This window comes from Metarhizium robertsii (assembly GCF_000187425.2).
Source record: "Metarhizium robertsii ARSEF 23 chromosome Unknown MAA_Scf_4, whole genome shotgun sequence".
Lineage (NCBI taxonomy): Eukaryota > Fungi > Ascomycota > Sordariomycetes > Hypocreales > Clavicipitaceae > Metarhizium > Metarhizium robertsii.
This window is the reverse complement of record NW_011942182.1, coordinates 3,557,275-3,579,157: the sequence shown is the minus strand read 5'-3', so window position 1 is coordinate 3,579,157 and position 21,883 is coordinate 3,557,275. Positions and strand designations below refer to the sequence as shown.

Here is a 21,883-nt window from a genome sequence, read left to right as displayed (position 1 = left end):
ACATGCAGTTATCCTGAGCAACGTCAGAGTACATTCTCCTTTCAAATCCATGTCTTCCACCCCAACTCCGTAGATTTCTTGTTTCCTATCCCTGCTAAATTGGGTTGTGCGAGCATAATGTTCCCGGTCAAAACGCACCCGAATCAGGGGGCCCTTTTAAGTCGATTGCCGTACTGCCCTGTACTGAGACAGGATCTCTCAATATTATGCAGGCGTGAAAAAATCCCGCCGGAGACAGCCAGTTCTCAATATATATTGGTACGAAATCTGGCCATGTTACGATTTGGTCTGTGGACTCGGGAAGCCCCGCAATTTGAAACGTCGACCACACATGATACTCTGCTGTATTGTGTACAGGGAGTTGGTGAATATTACGTGGTGCTTATACAGACTCAGGGATTCCTGCAGGAGGGTGTCATAATCATTTGACCGTTTTAGTATTAATTTCATTCTACATGTCCCGGGCGGCCTTACATAATGGTAGTTGATCAGGGTTAGGGTTGTGCATTCGAATACTCATGACGCCATACTGTACGGGGGACATAGTGCAAAGTGGCAACGCGCACGGTGTCTCTGTTTTCAGCTCTTCATACTATTCGCAAAAGGCGCGCCCTCACGACGCACGCGATCGGATAACTGCCGGTACGTGGTACTAATTCAACTTGGGGCTCACTTGATAATAAGCTATAATAGAGGCTGCCTTGCCGCATCTCATCCAAGTCAAGTCTGCCCCTGAAAGCCACATACGCGAGGCTTGCCACCATGGACCATTCCAGCTTGCACGAATTCATCATCTCGTCGTTTCTCAAAAACCAGCGTCCTCCGACTGTTGGCGACATCGCCACCCGCTTCGAAAGCGATGTCACTACGGCGCGGCAAGGCCTGCGAGCTTTGGCAGACTACCATGGTGTTGTGCTACACCCCCAATCCGACGAGGTGTGGGTTGCCCATCCCTTCTCCGCCGCGCCCACGACCTGCATCGTGACCTCGGGCCATCGCAAATGGTGGGGAAACTGTGCCTGGTGCTCGCTCGGCGTGATGCACCTCGCAGGCGGCACCTCGACTCTTACGACGAGGATTGGCGCCATCGGCGACGAAGTGTCCGTCACGGTCCGGGACGGACAGCTGCTGGACACGGATTTCGTGATACACTTTCCGGTCCCCATGCGTCATGCCTGGGACAACGTCATCTACACCTGCTCGGTCCAGCTACTGTTTCGCAATGAAGCCGAGGTGGACGAATGGTGTGCTACTAGAGGCATTGCCAAGGGAGATGTGCGGCCCATCAAGCAAATTTGGGATTTCGCTGCTGAATGGTATGGCCGCCATGCCGATGCAGACTGGACAAAGTGGACTTTGCCCGACGCGGCAGAGATTTTTGCCCGTCATAGGCTGACTGGTCCAACTTGGGCGATTGGAGACGAGGCAGGGCGCTTTTGAGCGTGCTTCGATTTATAGATCCATTTGACACTCCTTGGGAGACATTTGAAGTCGGCTACTGGCATCTCGTAATAATTCCCGTCGTATTCGGATGTGAACATTCAGGTTTGGGGCTGGCATCGGTGATCTGGGCGGCATTTGTACGTCCTCGTTTCCTGTGACAAGGGCTAAAGGCTTGGAGCAACATGACTCAATTCATCTGATAACAGTCTTTAGTATCAAAGGTCCTTGGTTTTCCTCAGGGCCTCGTTGACCAAAGACCTCTTTTAAATACAAGAAGTCGGTGAGGGACTTTGCCCTAGGTCCCGTGACCGTAGGCCTGGTGTAACCTTAGTGTGACATTTCCGCTACCTGTGTTGTATTGGTGATGGTTCTGTCTTGTCCGCCCTTGGACGTAGATTTGAGGATAGTTTTTGACTTGGCTCCGATGACTGGTAGGCCCGTAAAAAATTTAATATCCCCACCCACTTTAATTGCTTGTTCCCACGTCCAGGTGAAGGTATTAGTGATATTCATGGTCGTCTGGCGCTGTGTATTACCGCAAGTCGGCTCGGTGTCTTCGATGGGTGTGAAGTGGATGTGGTTATTGCCAGCAGCAAATACTGCCGAGCGAGGAAGGGAGTGTTCAACACAAGACTGCCCGCACACGGTCTTGATATTCATCCTGTACCAAGATACAAATAAATCCCTTATCATTTAGAAGGTACGAGATACGAGAAACAAGCAGTTTTTTTTTATCAGTACGTGCCCTAATGTTGATTCACGTCTTCTCAACAACATGTTTAAACTATGAATTTCGAAAACTCTCGCATCCATCCATTTTGTGGCACATGAAAGCGTCACTTATATTGAGGACTGTTAGACCAGATAAAATGGGAAACTTGATTTTTCAATATAACAAGTTGAATTGTATATAAACCAACTACTTGTTGGAATGTAGCTGTTGAATTGAATAAGCGACTTTTGTCTCGATGCAGTCATGGGCATAAACTTGGCGTCCCCATGCCCTTTTCAACGTCGTCAAAGTTTTCCTTCTTCCGCTTCTTCCGCTCCTCCAAGACATACCGCCCGATCTGCCGCCTGCCTTCGTCCTCGGTAATGTCGCCGTAGTTGAATTCCGTCAAATCTCGGCCGCGGAAAAGTCTGCAGGGGCCGAAAAGTTCAATGGGAACGCTCCAGTCCAGCCCACAGGCCCGCCGACCTTGTTCATAAACTCGATGGCGTGGTACTCCATTGACTTCCCTTCAAATTCTCGCGGAATATCGAGTTGAAGGCTGCCTTTAACTTTGATAGGCCTGCCACCAAGTTGAGGCTGCCCTTCGCTGCCGTGATACTGGTTATACGCCGGGTTATAATCTGGGTTTTTGACCCATTTCAAATCAGGGAAATCCTTGGTAAAATTTTCAAGCAAGGCCCACTTCGCCAACGTGCCATCCGACTTGAAAGTCTTACGGTCCCCAGAGGTCACATTCTTAGGGACGCGAAGCCAGGCCTCAATCTGGTCCCACCGTATCCCTCCCAAAGCGGCGTACTCTACCTCATCAGTAAACGGGGGTGCGAAACCGGAGCCTTCTAAGTAGATCATATTTGGCGTGGCGTGGATTTGATACATCCATCCAAATTCCTGCTCCCTAGTCAGGACAGCAAAGTAGAGGGCGGATGACCATCTACTCGAGGTTGCGGCGTAAGCAGAGTTGAAGTGTCTGTTTTTTCCTCGCATTTTACCCACCCATCCGTCTAAACCAACATTGTGCCACCACAAACTGTATGACCTGTTGTCTGTCTTTCCTTCAAATTCGTGAGGGATTCCACCGAGGTTTTTATAATATTCTGGAGGCAGATCGTCGCCACGATAGACAACACTGGGGAGGGGTCCTTCTGGTAGTGTCGACCACCGTGGCGCGACTGCAGAAGCAGCCAGGGGGACTGCCAAGGCAGATGCAAAGAGAAGGGCAGCAAAGTTCTTCATGGCTAGGTGATTACTTTGGTAATAGATTGGAGGTTCTGAAATTTAGAGTTCTGAGGTGATGAGTTGGGAGGAGTTGGGATAAGCCTGTGTCTTGGAACACACACATATATATTTATGTACCTACACTCGACCATATGTTGGGGACTAGTTCTCTGGCTAGTCATATCTTAATAGAGTAAAATTACACCAAAGAAATTTAGTATGATGCCACCTCATGTTACCTGACTCGCAAATGGCCGAGGTTACCATCCAACTCGTATAGACATTAATGGGAATGTTGTGGAGATTATTAGAAGGGTTCTAGTAATAATTCTGTCCATGTTTAATAGAGATTATGAATCATGTTGGTGGAAATAACATTTAAGTCTCCTCTATACCTGGCGGGTTAGTTAGCATTACCACTAACAGATAACTACCTAGGACTCGAGCATAGACCCTTCCTCCCGGCGGGATTGCCAGGACTAGTTGGGATAAACGCTATTGCATAACATACTAGTAGAATATCCTAATATTGATGGCGAAGCGGGCATAATTTCCGTCGCAATAGATTGGAAGGCCGGGGGGGGGGGGACTTGGACAAGATGTAAGGCTGCTGGTGCCCCGCGCAAGACTTGGCATAATTTTATGCTTATTTGGTGTTTGCATGAGATTCAGCCGAAGACGAGCATGGGTCCACCATTCTGGCTAATTAAATGAATTGACGTTCGTTTGGAGTGGTTTGCATTGTCTTGTTACGCGCCCGGCGGGAGTCGCTTCGCAATCGCCGACAGTAGTGCCGTGAACTGATATTACAAGGAGACATCTGGGCGCTTTCACCCCGCTCGTATGACATTGTTTAGGGCTCCTGCAGTGGTGGTGCCTGTCCACCGAGTTTGCGACGGGTCCGGAGCCGTGTTACGACCCAAGTGTGTGATGAAGACGACACTTGAGACTCCAGATCCAGCCCACAGATGGTTGGATCCAGCGTCGAATCGCAAAGGCAGCAAATTATATGTCTTTGAAATAAGACCGAGTGGTTGCAAATCCGGCGGTGGGCACACTCGCTAAGTCTACACATCTACTATAACCATGGGACGTATATATTGCCCAGGACCTGGCTCAGCTTGGCCCACGCCGAGTTGGACAGACGGCCAATCCCACTTCGGCCGCCGAGTTTCTCAACGATAGCCGATCGTCTGTGGATTTTGTGCTCTCCAACGTTGGCGCTTTATTAAGCGTTTACGTGTTGGAGTCTTTGCCGGGATGTGGGCGTGATGAGGATTTGCTCGATGGAGTAGCCGTGGATTGAATTGAACGTAGAACTGGTCTTTGATTGGAGCTGCCCATCGAGGGATTTTTGACGTCTTTCGTGGTTGGAAACCTAGTTACCAAAAGCCAGCAATTTGTAAACTCGTGTTACACGGAAATAGCCTAATATTAAAGGTTATATAAAAGCTACAATCATAAGACCTAGGGCAAAGTCCCTCACTAACTTCTTGGATTTAAAGACGTCTTAGTCAACGAGGCCTTAAGGGAAACTAAGGACCTTTGATACCAAAGACTGTTATTAGATGAGTTGAGCTATTGACTCCAAGCCCTCTATCGAGCCCATGTCACAACTTGATTATATATGTAGTTTGACGGCATTGACACAAATAGTAGACAACTTGCTGAGGCCCATGTGCACAACGACACACGTGAATAGAGACAGATTGCAATAAGGTTAACAGGCGAGAGCCCGAGGTCCCCTACAGTGTGTCATTGACAGCACAACCCACAACTGAATAGGATTCCCCCATTGAATGTACAGGTACACGATTGCTGGCCAAGTGGCGTTAATGTACGGCATGTGACGGCTTGTTATCAGCAGGTAAAACGCCGCTGAAAGCCTTTGTCCTCAAAAGAGAACTGCGGCTGACAATGGCAATTCACTGGGATTCCGAACCCCCCCTCCTGACATAGTAACAAGGCGCGTTATTTGGGTCTACCACTTGTTTCAGGACCATCATCAGCTCACAACTATAAAGTTGTCACGAATTTCCTCGCTGCCAAACCTAGGCCACGGCTGTTGTCTATTTTTCGTCACTGACTCTAGATGATTCTAAACGCGCATCACATCGCAATCCATCATGTCCACGCAGGTTATCGTCAATGGAAATGAGCTCTCGACTGCAGTGCCTTCCACGTCGGATACAAGCTCTACAAACTTTATAGTCGTTCGAGGCACTAGACGAATTATCGCTGATGACAAAAGAGAACTCGCCAAGAAAGGTGCCGCAGTTACTGAATACCTCGGAAACGACATATACCTCTGCCACTACGAGCCTTCTAATCTTCAACCCATTCGGGACTTGGAATTTGTGGCACAGGCCAACATTTTCCCCCATGATGTTAAAAAGTCTAGAAGTATAGTCGACGCGATAAAATCGAGTGAGAGTGAGGGTCATCCCAAGAAGACTTTCGATGTCGAAATCTTCCTCCACAAGGGAGAGAAGGTATCGGACAGTTTTATTAACGATCTACGTGAGAAGACTGGAATAGTCCCGAAGGATATAGTCGCGGAGGAGAACGTCATCAAGCTTACGGCTGATGCCTCCACGATCGACAAAATTGTGGAAGTTGACGCCATTAAGGCTATAGAACAGTCCATAAAGCCGAAGCTGTTCAACGACATATCTCGAGAGGATATAGGCATTGTTTATCCACGAGTATCTCCTCTCGGTGTGAACTATGAAGGCCAAGGCCAGGTTATAGCCATAGCTGACACAGGATTCGATACTGGGTCAAAGGATAGCCCTCACCCGGCATTCAGGGGGAGTATTGTGGCTCTGCTCTCGAATAAGCAACGAGCTGGTAGAACCGATGACCCTGTTGGCCATGGAACCCACGTGGCTGGGTCAGCCTTGGGCGATGGATGGTCAGACACCATGGGAGGCAGCATTCAGGGAGCGGCACCGAAAGCATCGCTGGTCCTTCAATCTATCCTCGACAGCGATGATGTAAACATCAGGATACCCAGGGATCTCACAGGACTCTTCGACGAGGCCTACTCGTACGGGGCTCGTATTTCTTGCAACTCTTAGGGGGCAAGCTGGCCATCTTACCAGATACCGTACGATGTAGGTGCCTGGGCGGTTGACAACTTCATATGTCGCAAGCAAGATCGTGCGTGGTCCCTCACATTGTTTCCCACTTACTGAAGCCAGTTGACAATAGCACAGATGTCATCGTCTTCGCCGCGGGCAACGACGGTGAAGAGATGTCCTATTACAGCAAAATGAGCCAAATCGGAAGCACCAGTGCCGCCAAGAACAGCATTTGTGTTGGTGCTACAGAGTCCCGTCGACCTTCAATTGGGCAGAAATATGACCCAGGGGGGTTTATTGGACACCCAGACAAAATTGCATACACCAGCTCACGAGGCCCTACGTTCCACAAGATTATTAAGCCCGATGTTGTGGCTCCGGGCGTTGCCATCCTCAGCACATGTTCGCGCCATGAAGCCATGGCAGATAGGCGTCAATACTTTGGCCAGACAGACGACAACAACTGGATGTTCTATTCTGGCACGAGCATGGCGGCTCCCCTAGTCTCGGGCTGCTGTGCAGTACTGCGCGAGGCACTGCAGTCAAACAATAAGACGGCTAGTCCTAGCGCTGCTCTCGTTAAAGCATTGTTGATCAACGGGGCCGACGATCTCAAGCTACCTAAGCCTGACCAGGGATTTGGTCGAGTCAATCTGAAGGAATCCCTTCGTTGTGTCGTCGAGTCTGGTCCGGGGGAGCAGGTTGACTGGGAGCAGTTTGGCTTCGAGGATGTGGGTGGTGAGAACGCATTAAAGGAGGGCAAGACGTGGCCGCGGGAACCAAAGAAGATCGATTTTACGGGAGACCATACCGGGACTCTGAAGGTCACTTTGGCATACTCGGACCCCCCAGGAGAGAATCTGCAAAATAACCTGATACTCAAGGTCGTCATCGAACAGCAATCCGGGGTCTCGGAGGAACAAAGGGGCGATGAGGGTTTCGTGGCGGAGAACAACGTCGAGCAGGTGAAATGGGACATAACATCGAAGGATAAGGCAGCTTGGATCACTGTCATAGCCGACAGAATTGCTCAGCTTGACGGCTTGCAGCCTTTTGCTGTGGTATGGGGTATTTACTAATTTGAGAGTCCGTTTTGAACATGAGGCATGGTGTTTCCTTACTAAGATGCGACTTTGAACGCCATGTATGTCTGGTGGTTTAGGGTAGGATGTATCAAATTGACACATGTGATGCCCATACGGGCCGGTAGGAGTTTTAGTTTAGGCTATAGAGAAGACTTGTCACGTATGGCAAAGCTTTGGGTGATAGTAATTTGCAATTCCTTTTTTCTCCCACGGCCACGTCAAGTTCCGTCTATTCCACGTAGCAACTATATCGATCACCCCGCCCTCCAGCTTCGTCAAATACACTGCTATGTACTATTCGAGGAGGGTCGGGGCAGAAGCATCAATTGATACCTACCTAGCTAGGTAGTGGTTACTTGGGCGCCACTTGAAAGAGGCCCTCCGCGGCCTGGAACCAAGTGTAGTCGAGCCTGGGGTACGGGCGCAGATATTTCATCTTGCGGTGGCCTTTTACTGTACAGTAAGCCTATGTAGAGTTCTAGCTGATGAATTGGCGCTTCAGCAGCAAAGTCTGTGGTGCCGAATTCCGATGGGCATAACGGCTGTGTGGAAACCTGTGTATAACAGCAACCAGTCGCGGCCGCCCAACGGCGGGTGTTGATGTAAATTAGAGTTTGGAAGCTGTGGCATCTCAGCTTTCAGCTGAAAAACGCCGCGGGCGCGAAGCTATGATGCCGCATAGAACAACCGCCATGTCACTGCATTCCACATGCCACTTTCGAAAAGGTAGAAAAGAATACGGTGGTGAGACGATAAATACTAACGCCACTCTTGTCGAGCAAGTGACGAGTTGAGCAATTGTAAATCTGTAGTTTGGGATTTCATGTAGTGACATTGAGGCTTTCCGAAAGCCTTGGAGTTGTTTTGTGTATGGACGTGTCCTAGACTTGTCCGACGGGGAGTTCCCTGAGGTGGTTCCGGTGAGGGAGAGAAGGGTCAATGGGGGTGTTCACCTAGGGATCAATGCTTCTCAACGTCGTCGCCAATTCTCTGGTTATTTATCGTCGGAATCTCCTTCAATGTTCCTGGTGGGGCTGATGTAAAACTAAAGATGTCGCAATAAATTTAAACACTCTCCCAACTACATCTTATCGGTTGACCAAGGCAATCATCACGTAGTAACTAACATATCATGAACTTGAAGTTTATGAAATTCACCGTGCTTGTCTATACAAGTAAGTCTGCAAACCTGGTGCGCAGGACTTGGATTTGTCGGAAACCTTCACTATCAGAACCGCAAGGCGTTGGCCATCCCGTATCATGTCATCCTAGAGGCAATCTCTACTGAGGGGCCCAGATTGAAAAGCTATCTGGACCTAAATCAAAATCTCACACCCAACTTCTTCCGGTGTGTGGGAGAGGAGTACTGATAGTAAGTAATACACAATACATTGTGAAACGGTCTCCTAATTGTACTTGTTACCATCTTTAGCTACAGACGTGGCTTTGTAGATAATTCGGGCGAAAGCGTCAACGAGCAGTCGTGCCAACGCGTAATAATACCCTATCTACAGATAAGAGGCATACAAGGTTTAATTATGTAAAGCACTGGTGGAAGTGTGACATTTCTCTTTCGCCTGGTCCAGTGAATTGTGACAAGTCGTCTAGCGATGGTGTGCTTGAACGACGACAGCTGAATCTGAAGGAATGTTGTCCCGAAATCCCAGCCACGGCCCAGAAAATATATTATTGTATCAAAGCCACGATTTTCAGACCGAGTTTCTGTGGCGCATAACTCTGAAAATGAGTTTTTGGGGAAACTCTGTGGAGAAGGCGCAGCTCCAAGCCGCTCATCATACAGCTTGCCATCAATGATATTACGTGCATACATATATAACACTCCTCATTACAATCTGGACAGCAAAACTGGCTAACAATGGAAATCCACTCAAGGCGCCGGTCTTCAGCATGGATAAAGTGTATACAAAGAGCCTGCACTCCGTTGGCTTTGGACGCCCGCTATATCACGCAGCGCCCAACCTCCAGCCCGGTCACTGTGGATATTTCGATATAAACGGACACTGGCACCTTATTATCGATCTCTCTGCTGATCTCTCCAAGGACTCTAAGCTTGTGACAGAGCCCCCGGTTGAACTAGGTCCAGTCTATGGAGAGACTATGAAATGGACCAAATGCAACGCGGAAGCTGAAATAAGGTTTGCATTCTGGTACAAGTATAAAATAGGGTCGAAACCCAGCACTAACATGGATGTAGAATCGGAAACTTGCCTCCAAAAGCTGGATTTTCGCTGGGCTTTACAACAATAAAGTCTGAGTGTGGCCTTCTCTTGACCGACCCCGTCCAATACAGGGCATATGAACCAGATGAACCATTTCGCGATTGGGTCAAGGAACATGGCCGTGAGAAAATCTCTGAGCTAAAGTTTGATGACCCAGTCTCAGACTATGGGCTATTCTTGGTCACCCAAGTATACTGCACTACGCACTGTAAAGTAGCGGCAGTTCTGGGAGCGAACGAAGAACTATCTGTTCAGTGTACTGGGAGTGCTTTGGATGGACAAAAATTAAGTGGCAAAGGAAATTGGGGCATGATTACTGGGGCCGGTGTTTCCCAGGAATTTAAAGCCGAGGATGGAATAGTGAGTCCCCTTGCGAGAATGCTGTTTTGCTACAATTGCCATGTCTCACCTTGTCAAAGGAGTATACGGTGTTTGCTGGGGGTTGGTGGTACAAACCCAGCTGGGTATTCTGGGTAAGTTTAGTCTTTAATCCTTAGAATAGATTACTAACAAAGGGAAGCCTTTTCGTCCGTTTAATCCAATCGTATTGAGGATGCCAGAGGCTGTGCGGGAAGAGGTAGACAGAACTGAAGAGCGATGCGTTGGGGACGAAACTATGAAGGACCGTAACGGCGCTTTGGAGAAATTGACTCATGAATCACCTGTTGGGGGTTAAGTTAATGCATTATCTAGTCCGGAAGAGCTTCTCCTGGATAAAAGCTCTAAAAATATTAAATGTACAAGGGGCGGGATGCAGTCGGATTTGGTAGGTTGCTGGTTGCATTAATGGCTTGAGAGGTAAAAAAGGGATTTACTACCCGTTAGTGACTAGTATAAATTGCGACCAGAGGGCAGAATTTAAATAGTATCGGACACTTGGAGCTCATTATCCAGGGCTAGATTCCCGCCCGTGAAGCGCGAGCTGACTATACGCGTGGACCAATTGGCCAATTCTGTGACGTAATATGAAGAGTGTATCAAGTGTACGCAGTCCATTTTTAAATTTTGGAGAGATTAGCAATATTATTATTCCTTGTAGACCAAGCTTAGCTCCAGGAGTAACTTGGCCTTGCGTACAAGCTACTAGGAACAGCCTTGCAAAACAACTCATGAACATAGACATTCTGTGATAAAGGTGTCAATCTATTCTGTAAGCTACAAGGTGCCGCAAAAATATGATTCTATTTCAGGGTAGATTGAGAAACGACCTGTATCGCGCATCTTTGCATTCTTCTGCTAATCTCTCTAGGAAATGCGCACGAGTAGCAGCTACGGATCAAATCCATATTGAAACTAGGCCATGATCAAAACGGTCTATCAGGGTCTTTGAAGCTTTTCCCGATATAGAAGCTGACTGCTTTCAGGGGCTACTTGGAATCCTGAAACACGCTTAAAACAGCTCGTTAAGAGAGAACTGCATCCATTGCCTGACGGCTGATGACATCATCGTCGCTAGCAGTTGCTTTTATGAGGAATCTAGATGCCAGCTCTGAGTAGCGGCTGTGAGAACTGCGTGTTTCTAACTAGCTCTAACCACGCGGACTTCACAATCGCCAACGCGATTTGTAATGTGGGATTCAGCGGCGAAAACTTATCCGGGGGAGTATTTCAAGCCATGGACATTTATTCACTCCAAATTCATTGAAAGAGCTGCAAAGATTGTCTCATGGGCTTCATTTTCAAGAATTGAACGTGAAGCCATCCGCTCCGACTCATATGAATGTACCAGCAGCGGCCTCCAAGCATCAAAGGCCGCGCGCTTTCCGCGGCTTCCGCCGTTTTGTCCCGCGGCAATGAATCCAGACAGCGGGTGATGTTATGCCATGACCATCGTTTGTGTCGGGTGTTTTGTCCCAGAGGGGCGAATTTGTTCGCGGCGAGAGCATCTCCGCGGCGATGTGCCCGCGGATGGTGGCTTAGGGGTCGCGTAGGATCAGAATACGAAGCATGACGCGCAATTGAAAAGATAAGGCATCTGTCTCGAGTTACGTAGCGGTTATTCTTTCGCCCACAATAAAAAGGGGAATCATGCAACCCGGCTGTGCAGAACCGGACTTTCCTACGCCTTATCGGCTCAGAGCCTCCGACGGTATGGAGATGGTTCCCTCGAATTATAGAAGTCGCCATCGCGTTATAGTCCAGGGACAGGAAAGGGGTGGATCCTGGATCAAAGCATGAGTAATGCATTGCCAGGAAGGTAATTGCTAGTGTGTTTGAGTCGTCGTTGGATGGCTCTTTTGTGACGAAAAATCGGGCCATTGCCGAAAAGTCCACGTAGCGAGGCTGAATATGACTTCAATCTATATGTACCTTGTCGTTTATTCTTGGATAGTTGCTAGTGAGCTTCTTTATTTATAACTAAGGTAATATGGCTTCTTTGTGCGTCCAAGTCCAACTTCAACAACTTCAACTTCTCAGGGCTCATCATCACCAAGTTCCATAACCACACTTCAACATGCGTCTTCTGATATTCCTCTCTGGGCTAGCTGTCTCCATCGCCGCCCCTGGTTCTGCACCGCGGGCCGTCCATGCGCCACTTCTTATTCCTCGTGGGGACGATGCAAGCCTCGTTGCCGATAGATACGTCGTCTACCTTCGATCTGGCGCCTCTGAAGCCGACCACAAAGACGCTATAGAAAGTTTTAATATCAAGCCCAGACACGAATACAAGCACCTCCGCCGCGGCTTTTCAGCAAATCTTGACGGAAATACACTCGCGGGCTTGCGAAGACATCCAGCTGTAGGTTTCTACCCTTGCAGCTCGAATCCAGATGGCACCTTTGACTTACACCCACCTTATTAGGTCGACTTCATTGAACAAGTGACAACGTCTTCCATTTCTAGCTCCGAGCCAGTGAATCGGGCCCTTCAAAACTCGACAGGCGCTCCTATCGAGCAGAAGAGCGCAACGTGGAATCTGGGTCGCATTTCAAACCAATACTCAACTTCCGAGGGTGAATCCAAGTACGTGTACGACTCTCGAGCCGGCGAGGGCACCTGCACCTATGTTATCGACACTGGAGTGGACGACACCCACCCGGTAAGAATACCATACCCAGCCCAGAGGAAACCCATGCTAAGACTACTATCGTGTAGGAGTTTGAAGGGCGCGCACTGCAAATCAAGTCCTTCGTCGCCAACTCAACCGTCGATGACAGCACAGACGGCCATGGCACCCACGTTGCCGGCATCATTGGCAGTGCTTCCTACGGAGTAGCAAAAAAGACCAAGATATTCGGCATCAAAGTATTGGACTCTAATGGCAATGCCGAGGGCGACAGGCTCATTGCAGGCTAGTACTCCGTCCGTGTGCCCAAGTACTTGCGTCCATGGCTAATACTTCAGCGCGCCCACAGGCCTCGAGTATGTGCCCGTCGATGCCGCGAATCGCACGTGCCCCAATGGCGTCGTGGTCAATTATAGCATCAATTCAAACGGCTACGCCAAATCCATCAATGTTGCTGCGGCCGAACTGGCCAAGAAGGGCTATTTCGTGGCCGTCGCGGCCGGCAACAAGCCCAGAGACGTGGCGCAGTCCTCGCCCGCCTCCGAGGCGACTGTCTGCACTGTCGGGTCTGTTGACATTAACAATAAGCCTGCCGTCGACACTGGTTACGGCCCGGGCGTTGATCTGATGGCTCCTGGTGTGGACATCATGTCGCTTCAGCCGGATAACAGAACTGTAAGTTGGGATCCGCCCTACTCCGACAACTGGGTGTAAAGCTGACGCGGTGCAGTCATTGTTGAGTGGAACTTCAATGGCCACGCCCCATGTTACTGGTCTGGCGGCGTATTTTGCCTCTATTTATGGCAAGTCGGCTATTCCGAACATGTGTCAGTACTTGAAGGACGTGGCGGTCAAGGGGGCAGTCAAGGAGCAGAAGCTGTATACGGCGAACCTTGTTGCTACTAACGCGGTTGTGGATGTATAAAAAATACTACGTATACGTAGTGCTCTACATGCCAGAATATCATTGTGAAATGTTTCTGGAGTTTGTATATTTTGAGGTCTTTTTCCTTCTTGTCGGATTGAGAGCAGTACTGGCAAACGCACAACTATCAATGCCGACTAGTACATACAAGGCCAGGACGCATGTTGGCCGTGGGCAGTCAAATATTTAGTTAGACATGGCTTGGGGGCTGTTGGCTTCTGGGCCGTTAAGTATATCCAAGTACCATCTAGTTTACAGCGTTACCAAATATGGACAGATCTGGTGTGTATTCTGCGAGTTTTTGTGCGCCGATACAACCCAGGTATCTCATATCCAGATTCAAATGCATACACAGCTCTAGCGGGTTCAAGATACAGCCCTATAGGACCTAATATAAACCATAGGCAAGCTACTGCAATGTCTACCATTACTAGACTGCTGGAACCCATGGTAGTGGCGGTAATTTTAGCATGGACAAAGTATGAAACCATCTTGGCAGCAATAGTCGTCATTTCATAGATGGGCGAAATGCCGATATAATGTGACTTCTTGGATCGGGTTGGTACTCATGGCTCGTTGGGGAAGACATGAAGGATGTGGACCAGACTTGCGATGCATCACGACCTCACGCGCTACTGTTCCTGTTCCAGGCAGAGCACTACAAGTGAAAAGACTAAGTGATATTGGCTAGCCTGGCGTAGGACAATGGCGCTTCCTCTGTCTAACGTTTGCCGATCCATTGCCCAGTCAAATTGACACAAGTCACTCTCTGTCCGCCTTCATAGCATACGCCTTGATGCACTGCATTGGCACCCGACATCCCGCATACCAGCCTCGATAGCCCGGTTCAAGTACTGCGATTCCCCGCCGTGAAGAACCATGTTTACCTCGTGGTGTACTCCGATTGGGGTATGTCTTGTGAAACCACACTCCCACGTCAGCCACTACTGTACCATCACCGTCTCATGTCCGCAGACCCTTCAGTCGGCAGCAGAATCTTGGACATTTCAAGGGCCCCAAGACATGATAAATACGATACCAAGCATATTACACTAGAGAGCATCTGGCTTACGTGTCGCGCAGGCACCATTCATCTCGGCAAGTCTGTAAACTTGATCGCCGCTCAGATGCCAAATCGCACGACTATCGCAGCAACGCGGGGAAGCGCGGCAAGCAAACGAACTAGGCCGAATGTGCATTTGGTCTCGAACACGTCTGCTTCATATGAAAGCTTCAACGGTCGAATCGAAACTGCCGACCAGACCCCTCTCGCACCCATGAACCGACACCACATGACAGCGCTGATCTCTTGCCGATCCCGCCTATTATCTTTCAGCCCTGTGGTTTGGTACACGCCCCCGTCAAGTGATATCGTGCAGGGTCGAAGACATGCGCCGTCTTATATTGATCATGTGGGTTGACTTTGCAGTGCAAGAAGCGGGAGGAAAGGGTCGTGAACAGGCCGAGGTTGGCTGGCTCCGGCACAATTACGATGATGACTGCATCAAAGGACGTAGTCCAGTTGGCATCCAGAACACCCATGAATTTGTGCAAGAACGAATTTCGTGGGATTGCAGTCTTTGAGGATGAAATATTTTGGGAAGACACGCACTGATAAATGTTTATGATATCAAAGTCTGCCTCTGGTCCGAGTTGAGCACCTTCGTATCCAAATGGATAAATGATGGCTCTTTCCTCAAAATTTCGCTACCGCATAAAACAATCTATGTGGAAGCTAGAACAGCGAAAGCAAGTTGCTACCTACCTTGCTGTTCTGTGGCCAATGAATACTGGCTAGTCTGGCCTGCGATAGGCGTCAGGCTAGCTATTAAACTGTGTCCTGGACTAATTCAGAACGTCATCGGGGAGTAGAAAGTGCTGGTTCCTGTGGAGAACATTTCGTAGGAACGTAGGGGCGCAGTCTAGAGCCGAGATGCCAAGAAGCTTGACATTCGGAGCCGACGGCTTTTCCCGTCCAGCACTCCCATCGAACTGACGGTCGTTTGATGAGTAATGATGCTGAAAAGAACGACGGCCACAATTGAGGATTTCACTCCGGGTATGAAATACTCCATGGTCGATTTAGATTTGAGGCATTGTTGAAGGCACGCAGGCTATGGATGGCGGAGCGTTTTGCTGCTTAAATAATTTTTTTTTGAGTCTTGCAGTCAGAATGGGCACGAGGCCACCTTTACCACGACTTTACTGTAGCCCGTGCCGTATGTATTTCCTACTACAAGGCTGTAATACCTGTCAGGCACGAGAGTCAGATCGGCAAGATCGGCAGGGGAGTTGAATGAGATACGTCAGAGCTGCCACCCAAATTGCTACGGCTTCCATCCTCATCAACCATCAAGATAGATTAATGGGCGGTGGAAGAACTGTGAAGAGTTGGTGTTGGGTTTCGTCGTTGATTGTGTTGTATTTTCTAGTCTTGCGTGGCTGCAAGTCGGCCGTGGGTACTAGTCTCGAGGACCCCCATGTCTGGTGATTTGCGGCATGTAATGAAAGTTACTCCATGAGATGACAACGTGCGCCCGCATAAACCGTCTTGTAGAAAAGCTCCCGGAGACTTGCTCGGGCTATTACAACACACAGACATAACATGCATGGTAAGTTGGCAAGCTGTGTCGGCATTTAGTGGTCACACAGCACAAGAGAGCAGGGTAGTCGCAGAGGAGTACATCATGGGACTTCCGAGGTGTTACGGTGACAGTCTGTCGTCTGGGACCAGCAAATTGTGAACGGACGAAGGCGTCGTCTGCGTCGGCAAAAAGATTCACAGTTTGGTCGAGAGCACTCGGAGTGCATTTGACTCGTTTGATGTCGGCACAGTGCTATCCGCTCGGATGATGGTGAAATGTGATGGCAAGAGTCTGAATCCAGAAGGCCATTTCGCACGAGGTTGCGTTGGGTCGTAAAGACGCATGTGCGGAGTCCGTAGCCAAAGTCTATGATCTCTGGCCAGTTAAAGCGATGGCAGTGGTTCGAGAACGGGGGCAGACCACAGCGAGGGTTACATCGTTCCCAAGTCCTCAATTCATGGGGAGACACGCGACCACTGAGCTGTGGTGCTACCATAATTCGATCGATGAGTCGCCAAGGTACTGTAGAGCGGGGACAGAGGAGGAAATCTTGGGTAAGGTGCCGGAGTTCATTAGCTACCGTGATCCGGATGAAGAACGGAGCGCTGCATCATTTGAAAGCATCCAGAGGCCGTACGTACCAAATGCATGACAAACAGGCTGGTTTCGCACACACAGCGCGAATCAGCTTCCCATTGACAATCAGGCAGGCAAGACCCATGACTTGGAACGATGTTGTGCAGGAACGCAAGATGGCGGCCACAAATGCGTTGAGATTGTCGAGAGCCATGTCCTGCGACACCATGTTCCAATAGTATTTTCCAACTCCGGGCCTTTGGGTACTCAGGGGCGGAACAAGAACCGAAACCGACCATCAAGCAGGCACGGGTGTTTGGAAGGATTATTCGAGGTAGACTCTGGCCATGGCCGTGTCGAGGAGAGAGGAAGACATCAAAAGTTGGGGCATGCAACATTAAAAGAAGTAAAGTTTAGACATGGTGCAGGTGGGGGTTTGGAGGACGAGCCAACGACTGGTTGGAAGCAGACAGACACAGAAATATGCACAACAGAATTAGCATGCGCGGAACCGCAGAAGCACACGCCCCTCCTTCGTCCTGGGCGGTTCATTGCACACCGATCAAATCTGGCATAATGGCCCATGGCCATCGGCACTTGGGTACCTACCAGGTAGGTAGACATCCGTCAGCGTCAGGCCTTGCCAATACGTAGAAAAGTGTTGGTGCGGTCATGCGAAAGGCTTGCACCGTCGACCCAAAAGAGCTTCGAAATACTTTATAGTAGCCATCATAGCTTCGTTGTTCATTTGGTCAACGGAGAGGGCGTCTGTAATGCTCTGCGCATCTCGGCCGATTCCTTCCATCAACGATGCAGTTTGGGAAGGCGCAGTGGAGCTCGGGTTTGCCTTGCCCCGTCTTGTACGGAATATTAGGTACCGATGCGAGCGTAAATGTGCAGAGATGGAGGCACTGGGGCATCTGGAACGCTCAAGGCACCAGACGAATACCGACGGGCATGGCAGCCTCCACGGCCTCATTTGTGCTGGTTCCATCAATCTTCCCCAACGTCCCCTCATGACCTCATCTCCCATTCTGTTCCAATGCTACGAGGCCCAAGTTACAGTGGCTGCATACAGCCAGGATGCGGACAGAACACGCACAAATGAGTGGTTCTGTCGGGCGTCACGCGGCATTTTGCCTCTGCTTTTCGCAGCCGTGACGCTCTTGCCTGTCTGGTCGACTTTGGGGTCAGCGCCACTGCCGCACGCCCCTCCGCATTGTTCTGCCCCACCGCAAGACCCCTGGATGTCGTAGCCCGCACCTCCACCCCCTCTCGTTCCATCGCCGGCATCGATTGATCCGCCCACATGCGTGCGCACTTGCATTGCAGTGACTTGTGTCACCCTCTCCTTCTGCTCCCTTCCCCTTCCGCAATCCATCAAGTCCATATGCATGCTCAGCCTTCCTTGTGTCTTGCTTGCCAGAGTCAGAATACAATCGAACGGACCGCGACGCGTGCACCAAAATAAGCCTCGACTAGCCGGCCAATTTGCGCATACCGAGTGCGACTGCACAGCTCGCCTTGCCGCCCAAACCGCCGTCCCCGACTACGCTGTGTGTGTCTCGCCCTGCCCGCTTGTTTGATTAGCTTGTTTTCTGTTGGTCTTGCCTTTGTGTTTTCTGGTCGGGTGCTAACCCAGTAGAACGGACACAGCCTTCAAGCCTCATCCTTCGGACTCTGCCAAGTTCAACTTTGCTGCCGATTGAGCCATTGGGTGGATGTGTTTGCTGTGCGGCCTCGACCTTGCATTCCCCATCGTTCGACTAGAGCTTCTGCTTTTCTGAATGCCGTTTCTGCTATCGGTGAGGGCTGTGTTCGATTGCACTGCGTCTTAAATTTCGTGGACGCGGCCGGCCGCCACCACGCGCATTTACCTATTGCATTCCGCATTTTGCACGCACGCGGAAGCGCACACACCTGCACATACACACCCCCTGCCTTTGTCTATGACCTGTCTTTCCTGCATTTACTGTCGTATTTACTCTTTCCCAATTAGAAAGTCCCGCCAGACATGTTTCTGCCCAGTATAAATACCACGGGGGAGGACCTCTACGAGGTGGTGGTTGAGACACCCTGGTTGTCAACAATCTACTCCCCCGGCCTTCAACAAAGCTTGACGAGGATTCCTGGTGTCATGAAGTTCGTCAAATTGGCCTCGGCGGCTGTTTTTGCTGTCATTGGTGGACAGGTAGGAGCCGATTCTTCTTTTACTCCTGCCAGACCTCCGGCTGTTCCTCTGGCCGTGCGTAATCCATATCTGAATGTCTGGCTCAACGGGCAAGAAAACGGCCCTCACGCTATCCTCCCGGGGCAATGGCCCAAATTTTGGGCGTAAGTTCTGCCCCCCTTTCCCCCAACGGTCATCTCAAATCGCACAAGTCTTAGCACCAAGATCACGGGAGAGATGCAGTAGCTAATTCTCCCATTCTCTGCCGCGTACAGAACCGGGATCCAAGGATGGCAAGGCTTTGTCAAGGTCGACGGTGAAGTATATAACTGGATGGGTGGCGCTCCTGGAGCTCCGAATGTCGACCAGTTGAGCTTAGAGTATACGTCAACTCGTAGCATCTTCAACATGTCGGTTGCTGACAAGGTTGACATGCGAGTGGAATTTCTATCGCCCGTCTACCCAGACGACTTGAGGCGCCAATCTGTCCCCTTTTCATACATCAACGTTGCTGTTAAATCTCGCGACGGCAAGTCGCACAGAGTGCAAGTCTATTCCGACGTGTCGGGAGGTCAGTCAGAGCCCCTTGGCACCCTTGACACCCGTGGCTGTGAGCTTTCTGCTGACATACGTCTTCACAGAATGGGCATCGGGCGACACTGGAGCAGTGGTTGAGTGGGATACTTCATCCAATTCTGGCGTGCGTAGCCACAGGTTCTGGAAACAGAAAGAGACCGTCTTCCAGGAGGATGGAGAAAATGCAGCTTGGGGCACTTGGTACTGGTCCACTGGTGACCAGAGTGGTGTAAGCTACAAGATTGGTGCTGACGTGGATGTACGCGGGCAATTCCTTCAAGAGGGGTCGCTGGACAACCGGGTTGACAACCGGTTCCGCGCCGTCAATGACAGGTGGTGAGTCAAAACTCTATTGCATCTTGACATCTCTGGAAACACTGCTGACCGGGGACCAAAGGCCCGTCTTTGCCCTTTCCCGTGATCTAGGCACTGTCAAGGGCGGATGGGCCGAGACTGTCTTTACCATCGGGGTGGCCCAACGGGACAGTATTCAGTGGGTTGGGGAGGCTGCAGAGCCGCAGAGCGTGCCATCTCTATGGGCTTCATATTTTCAGGAGAATGACCTAGTCCCATTTTTCTACCACGACTACGACAATGCCACGCATGCTGCCAATCGATTGGATCTTCGCATCCAGAGAGACTCTGTTGCTGCTGCTGGCCAGGACTATGCAACAATCACCACTCTATCTCTTCGACAAACCTTTGGTGCCCTCGCATACACAGGCACCCCAGACAATCCTTTAATTTTCCTCAAAGAAATTTCGTCAAATAGTGACATTCAAACTGTTGACGTCATCTTCCCTGCGTTCCCCATCCTCTTGTACTTGAACCCGAACCTGCTCAAGTATCTTCTCGAGCCTCTTTTGCTCAATGACCGATACCACTATCCGAATGACTTTGCACAGCACGACTTGGGGCGCTTTCCCAGGGCCCTTGGCTACGCTGATGGGAACGATGAACACATGCCCCTGGAGGAGTGTGGCAACATGATTATCATGATGCTTGCCTATTCTCAGCTGACGCATGACGACGAATATCTTTCGGCCAATTGGGATTTGCTCGTCAAATGGGCTCAGTACATGATAAACGACGCCAAGATCCCTGCGAGCCAGCTCTCTACCGATGACTTTGCTGGCCACCTTGCGTAAGTCTAGCCCAGAGCCACGTGAAGACGAGTCCCAAGTTAACCATGTATGACCATAGTAACCAGACCAATCTGGCCATCAAAGGCATCATTGCCCTCCAAGCCATGTCCGAAGTCGCCACCCGGGCCGGGTACGAAGACGAGAGTAGCAACTACTCTACTCTAGCCAAGGAATACCTTGAATTCTGGACTGAGCATGGCGTCAATGCCGAGGCCGGGCATAGCATGCTGCAGTATGACAACAAAGACTCCTACGGTACGCGCACTGCACGCTCATCAATAGTCACTAGGGCGAGCTAACACATAGGGTGCCAGGTCTCCTCTACAATATCTACCCAGACAAGCTTTTAGGTCTCGACTTTATTCCCCAGGAAATCTACGACATGCAAAGCGACTTTTACCTAAAGACGCAAAAGGAGTATGGCGTTATTCTCGACACGCGCAACGTCTGGACCAAGGTGGATTGGGAGCTGTTCGCAGCCGCTGTAGCCAAGCCCGACACGCAGAATATGTTCATCTCCAAGATTGCCAGATGGATCAACGAGACGCCCACTTGGCGTGCCTTTACAGACCTTTACGACGTGAATACTGGTGGCTATCCTGGGGGTCTTCAATTCACGGCGAGACCTGTGGTGGGCGGCACGTTCTCGTTGCTTGCGCTGCGGAAATAGACGCAGCACAAATAGAGTCACGATTCGGCGGCTAGGATTATAGTTGTTTTTGTTTTGGATACAGCCCCTTTTCAAGCGTATCATGCCCTTATTTCCGCTCACAAACAGTCTCGATTGCATCCCGTAGTTCAGTATTGCTACAAGGCAGCCTTTTTTTTTCAGGGGCTCTGAATACACATGCAAGTATAAAAGGGGACCTTGATGATCAACATGATGAATCAATTCAATTAAACATGATCAAATTTCTCTACTATTTCCAGCAGCTTGCCGACTCATTGAATGGCACAAATAAAACATCGAGTCCCACACAGATTCAAAAGCTCACGCGTAATACGACACAACGGGCAAACACGTCTTGGTGTTACAATGTCATATCAGCAAGGTGTACTAGTGGATTCCGAGACTCAAGGCCGCCACTGCGAGCAGTTTG

At 49.9% G+C, this 21,883-nt stretch overlaps 6 protein-coding genes across 6 annotated transcripts; 5 read left to right on the top strand and 1 right to left on the bottom strand.

The window, feature by feature from the left end:
- Positions 1–762: 762 nt before the first annotated feature.
- MAA_03193 (RSp1117 protein product) lies at positions 763–1,440 on the top strand (the record flags this gene model as incomplete). The annotated part of the gene is made up of 1 exon (XM_007821191.1): positions 763–1,440. One exon carries the CDS (start codon positions 763–765, stop codon positions 1,438–1,440), a length of 678 nt encoding a protein of 225 aa, XP_007819382.1.
- Positions 1,441–2,560: 1,120 nt separating this feature from the next.
- On the bottom strand, positions 2,561–3,409 carry MAA_03192 (Heat-labile enterotoxin, A chain; the record flags this gene model as incomplete). Its single annotated transcript, XM_007821190.1, has 1 exon — positions 2,561–3,409. The coding sequence occupies one exon, from the start codon at positions 3,407–3,409 to the stop codon at positions 2,561–2,563; it is 849 nt and encodes a 282-aa protein (XP_007819381.1).
- Positions 3,410–5,517: 2,108 nt separating this feature from the next.
- On the top strand, positions 5,518–7,553 carry MAA_03191 (KP-43 peptidase, Serine peptidase, MEROPS family S08A; the record flags this gene model as incomplete). The annotated part of the gene is made up of 2 exons (XM_007821189.2): positions 5,518–6,440; positions 6,605–7,553. The coding sequence occupies 2 exons, from the start codon at positions 5,518–5,520 to the stop codon at positions 7,551–7,553; spliced, it is 1,872 nt and encodes a 623-aa protein (XP_007819380.2).
- A 1,914-nt stretch (positions 7,554–9,467) lies between these two features.
- On the top strand, positions 9,468–10,475 carry MAA_03190 (uncharacterized protein; the record flags this gene model as incomplete). Its single annotated transcript, XM_007821188.1, has 4 exons — positions 9,468–9,715; positions 9,775–10,159; positions 10,219–10,272; positions 10,320–10,475. 4 exons carry the CDS (start codon positions 9,468–9,470, stop codon positions 10,473–10,475), a joined length of 843 nt encoding a protein of 280 aa, XP_007819379.1.
- A 1,779-nt stretch (positions 10,476–12,254) lies between these two features.
- Positions 12,255–13,731, top strand: MAA_03189 (Peptidase S8, subtilisin, His-active site protein; the record flags this gene model as incomplete). The annotated part of the gene is made up of 5 exons (XM_007821187.1): positions 12,255–12,539; positions 12,603–12,839; positions 12,896–13,095; positions 13,145–13,481; positions 13,537–13,731. The coding sequence occupies 5 exons, from the start codon at positions 12,255–12,257 to the stop codon at positions 13,729–13,731; spliced, it is 1,254 nt and encodes a 417-aa protein (XP_007819378.1).
- A 5,175-nt stretch (positions 13,732–18,906) lies between these two features.
- Positions 18,907–21,453, top strand: MAA_03188 (glutaminase GtaA; the record flags this gene model as incomplete). The annotated part of the gene is made up of 6 exons (XM_007821186.1): positions 18,907–19,226; positions 19,338–19,633; positions 19,704–19,974; positions 20,036–20,782; positions 20,842–21,038; positions 21,098–21,453. 6 exons carry the CDS (start codon positions 18,907–18,909, stop codon positions 21,451–21,453), a joined length of 2,187 nt encoding a protein of 728 aa, XP_007819377.1.
- Positions 21,454–21,883: the final 430 nt, after the last annotated feature.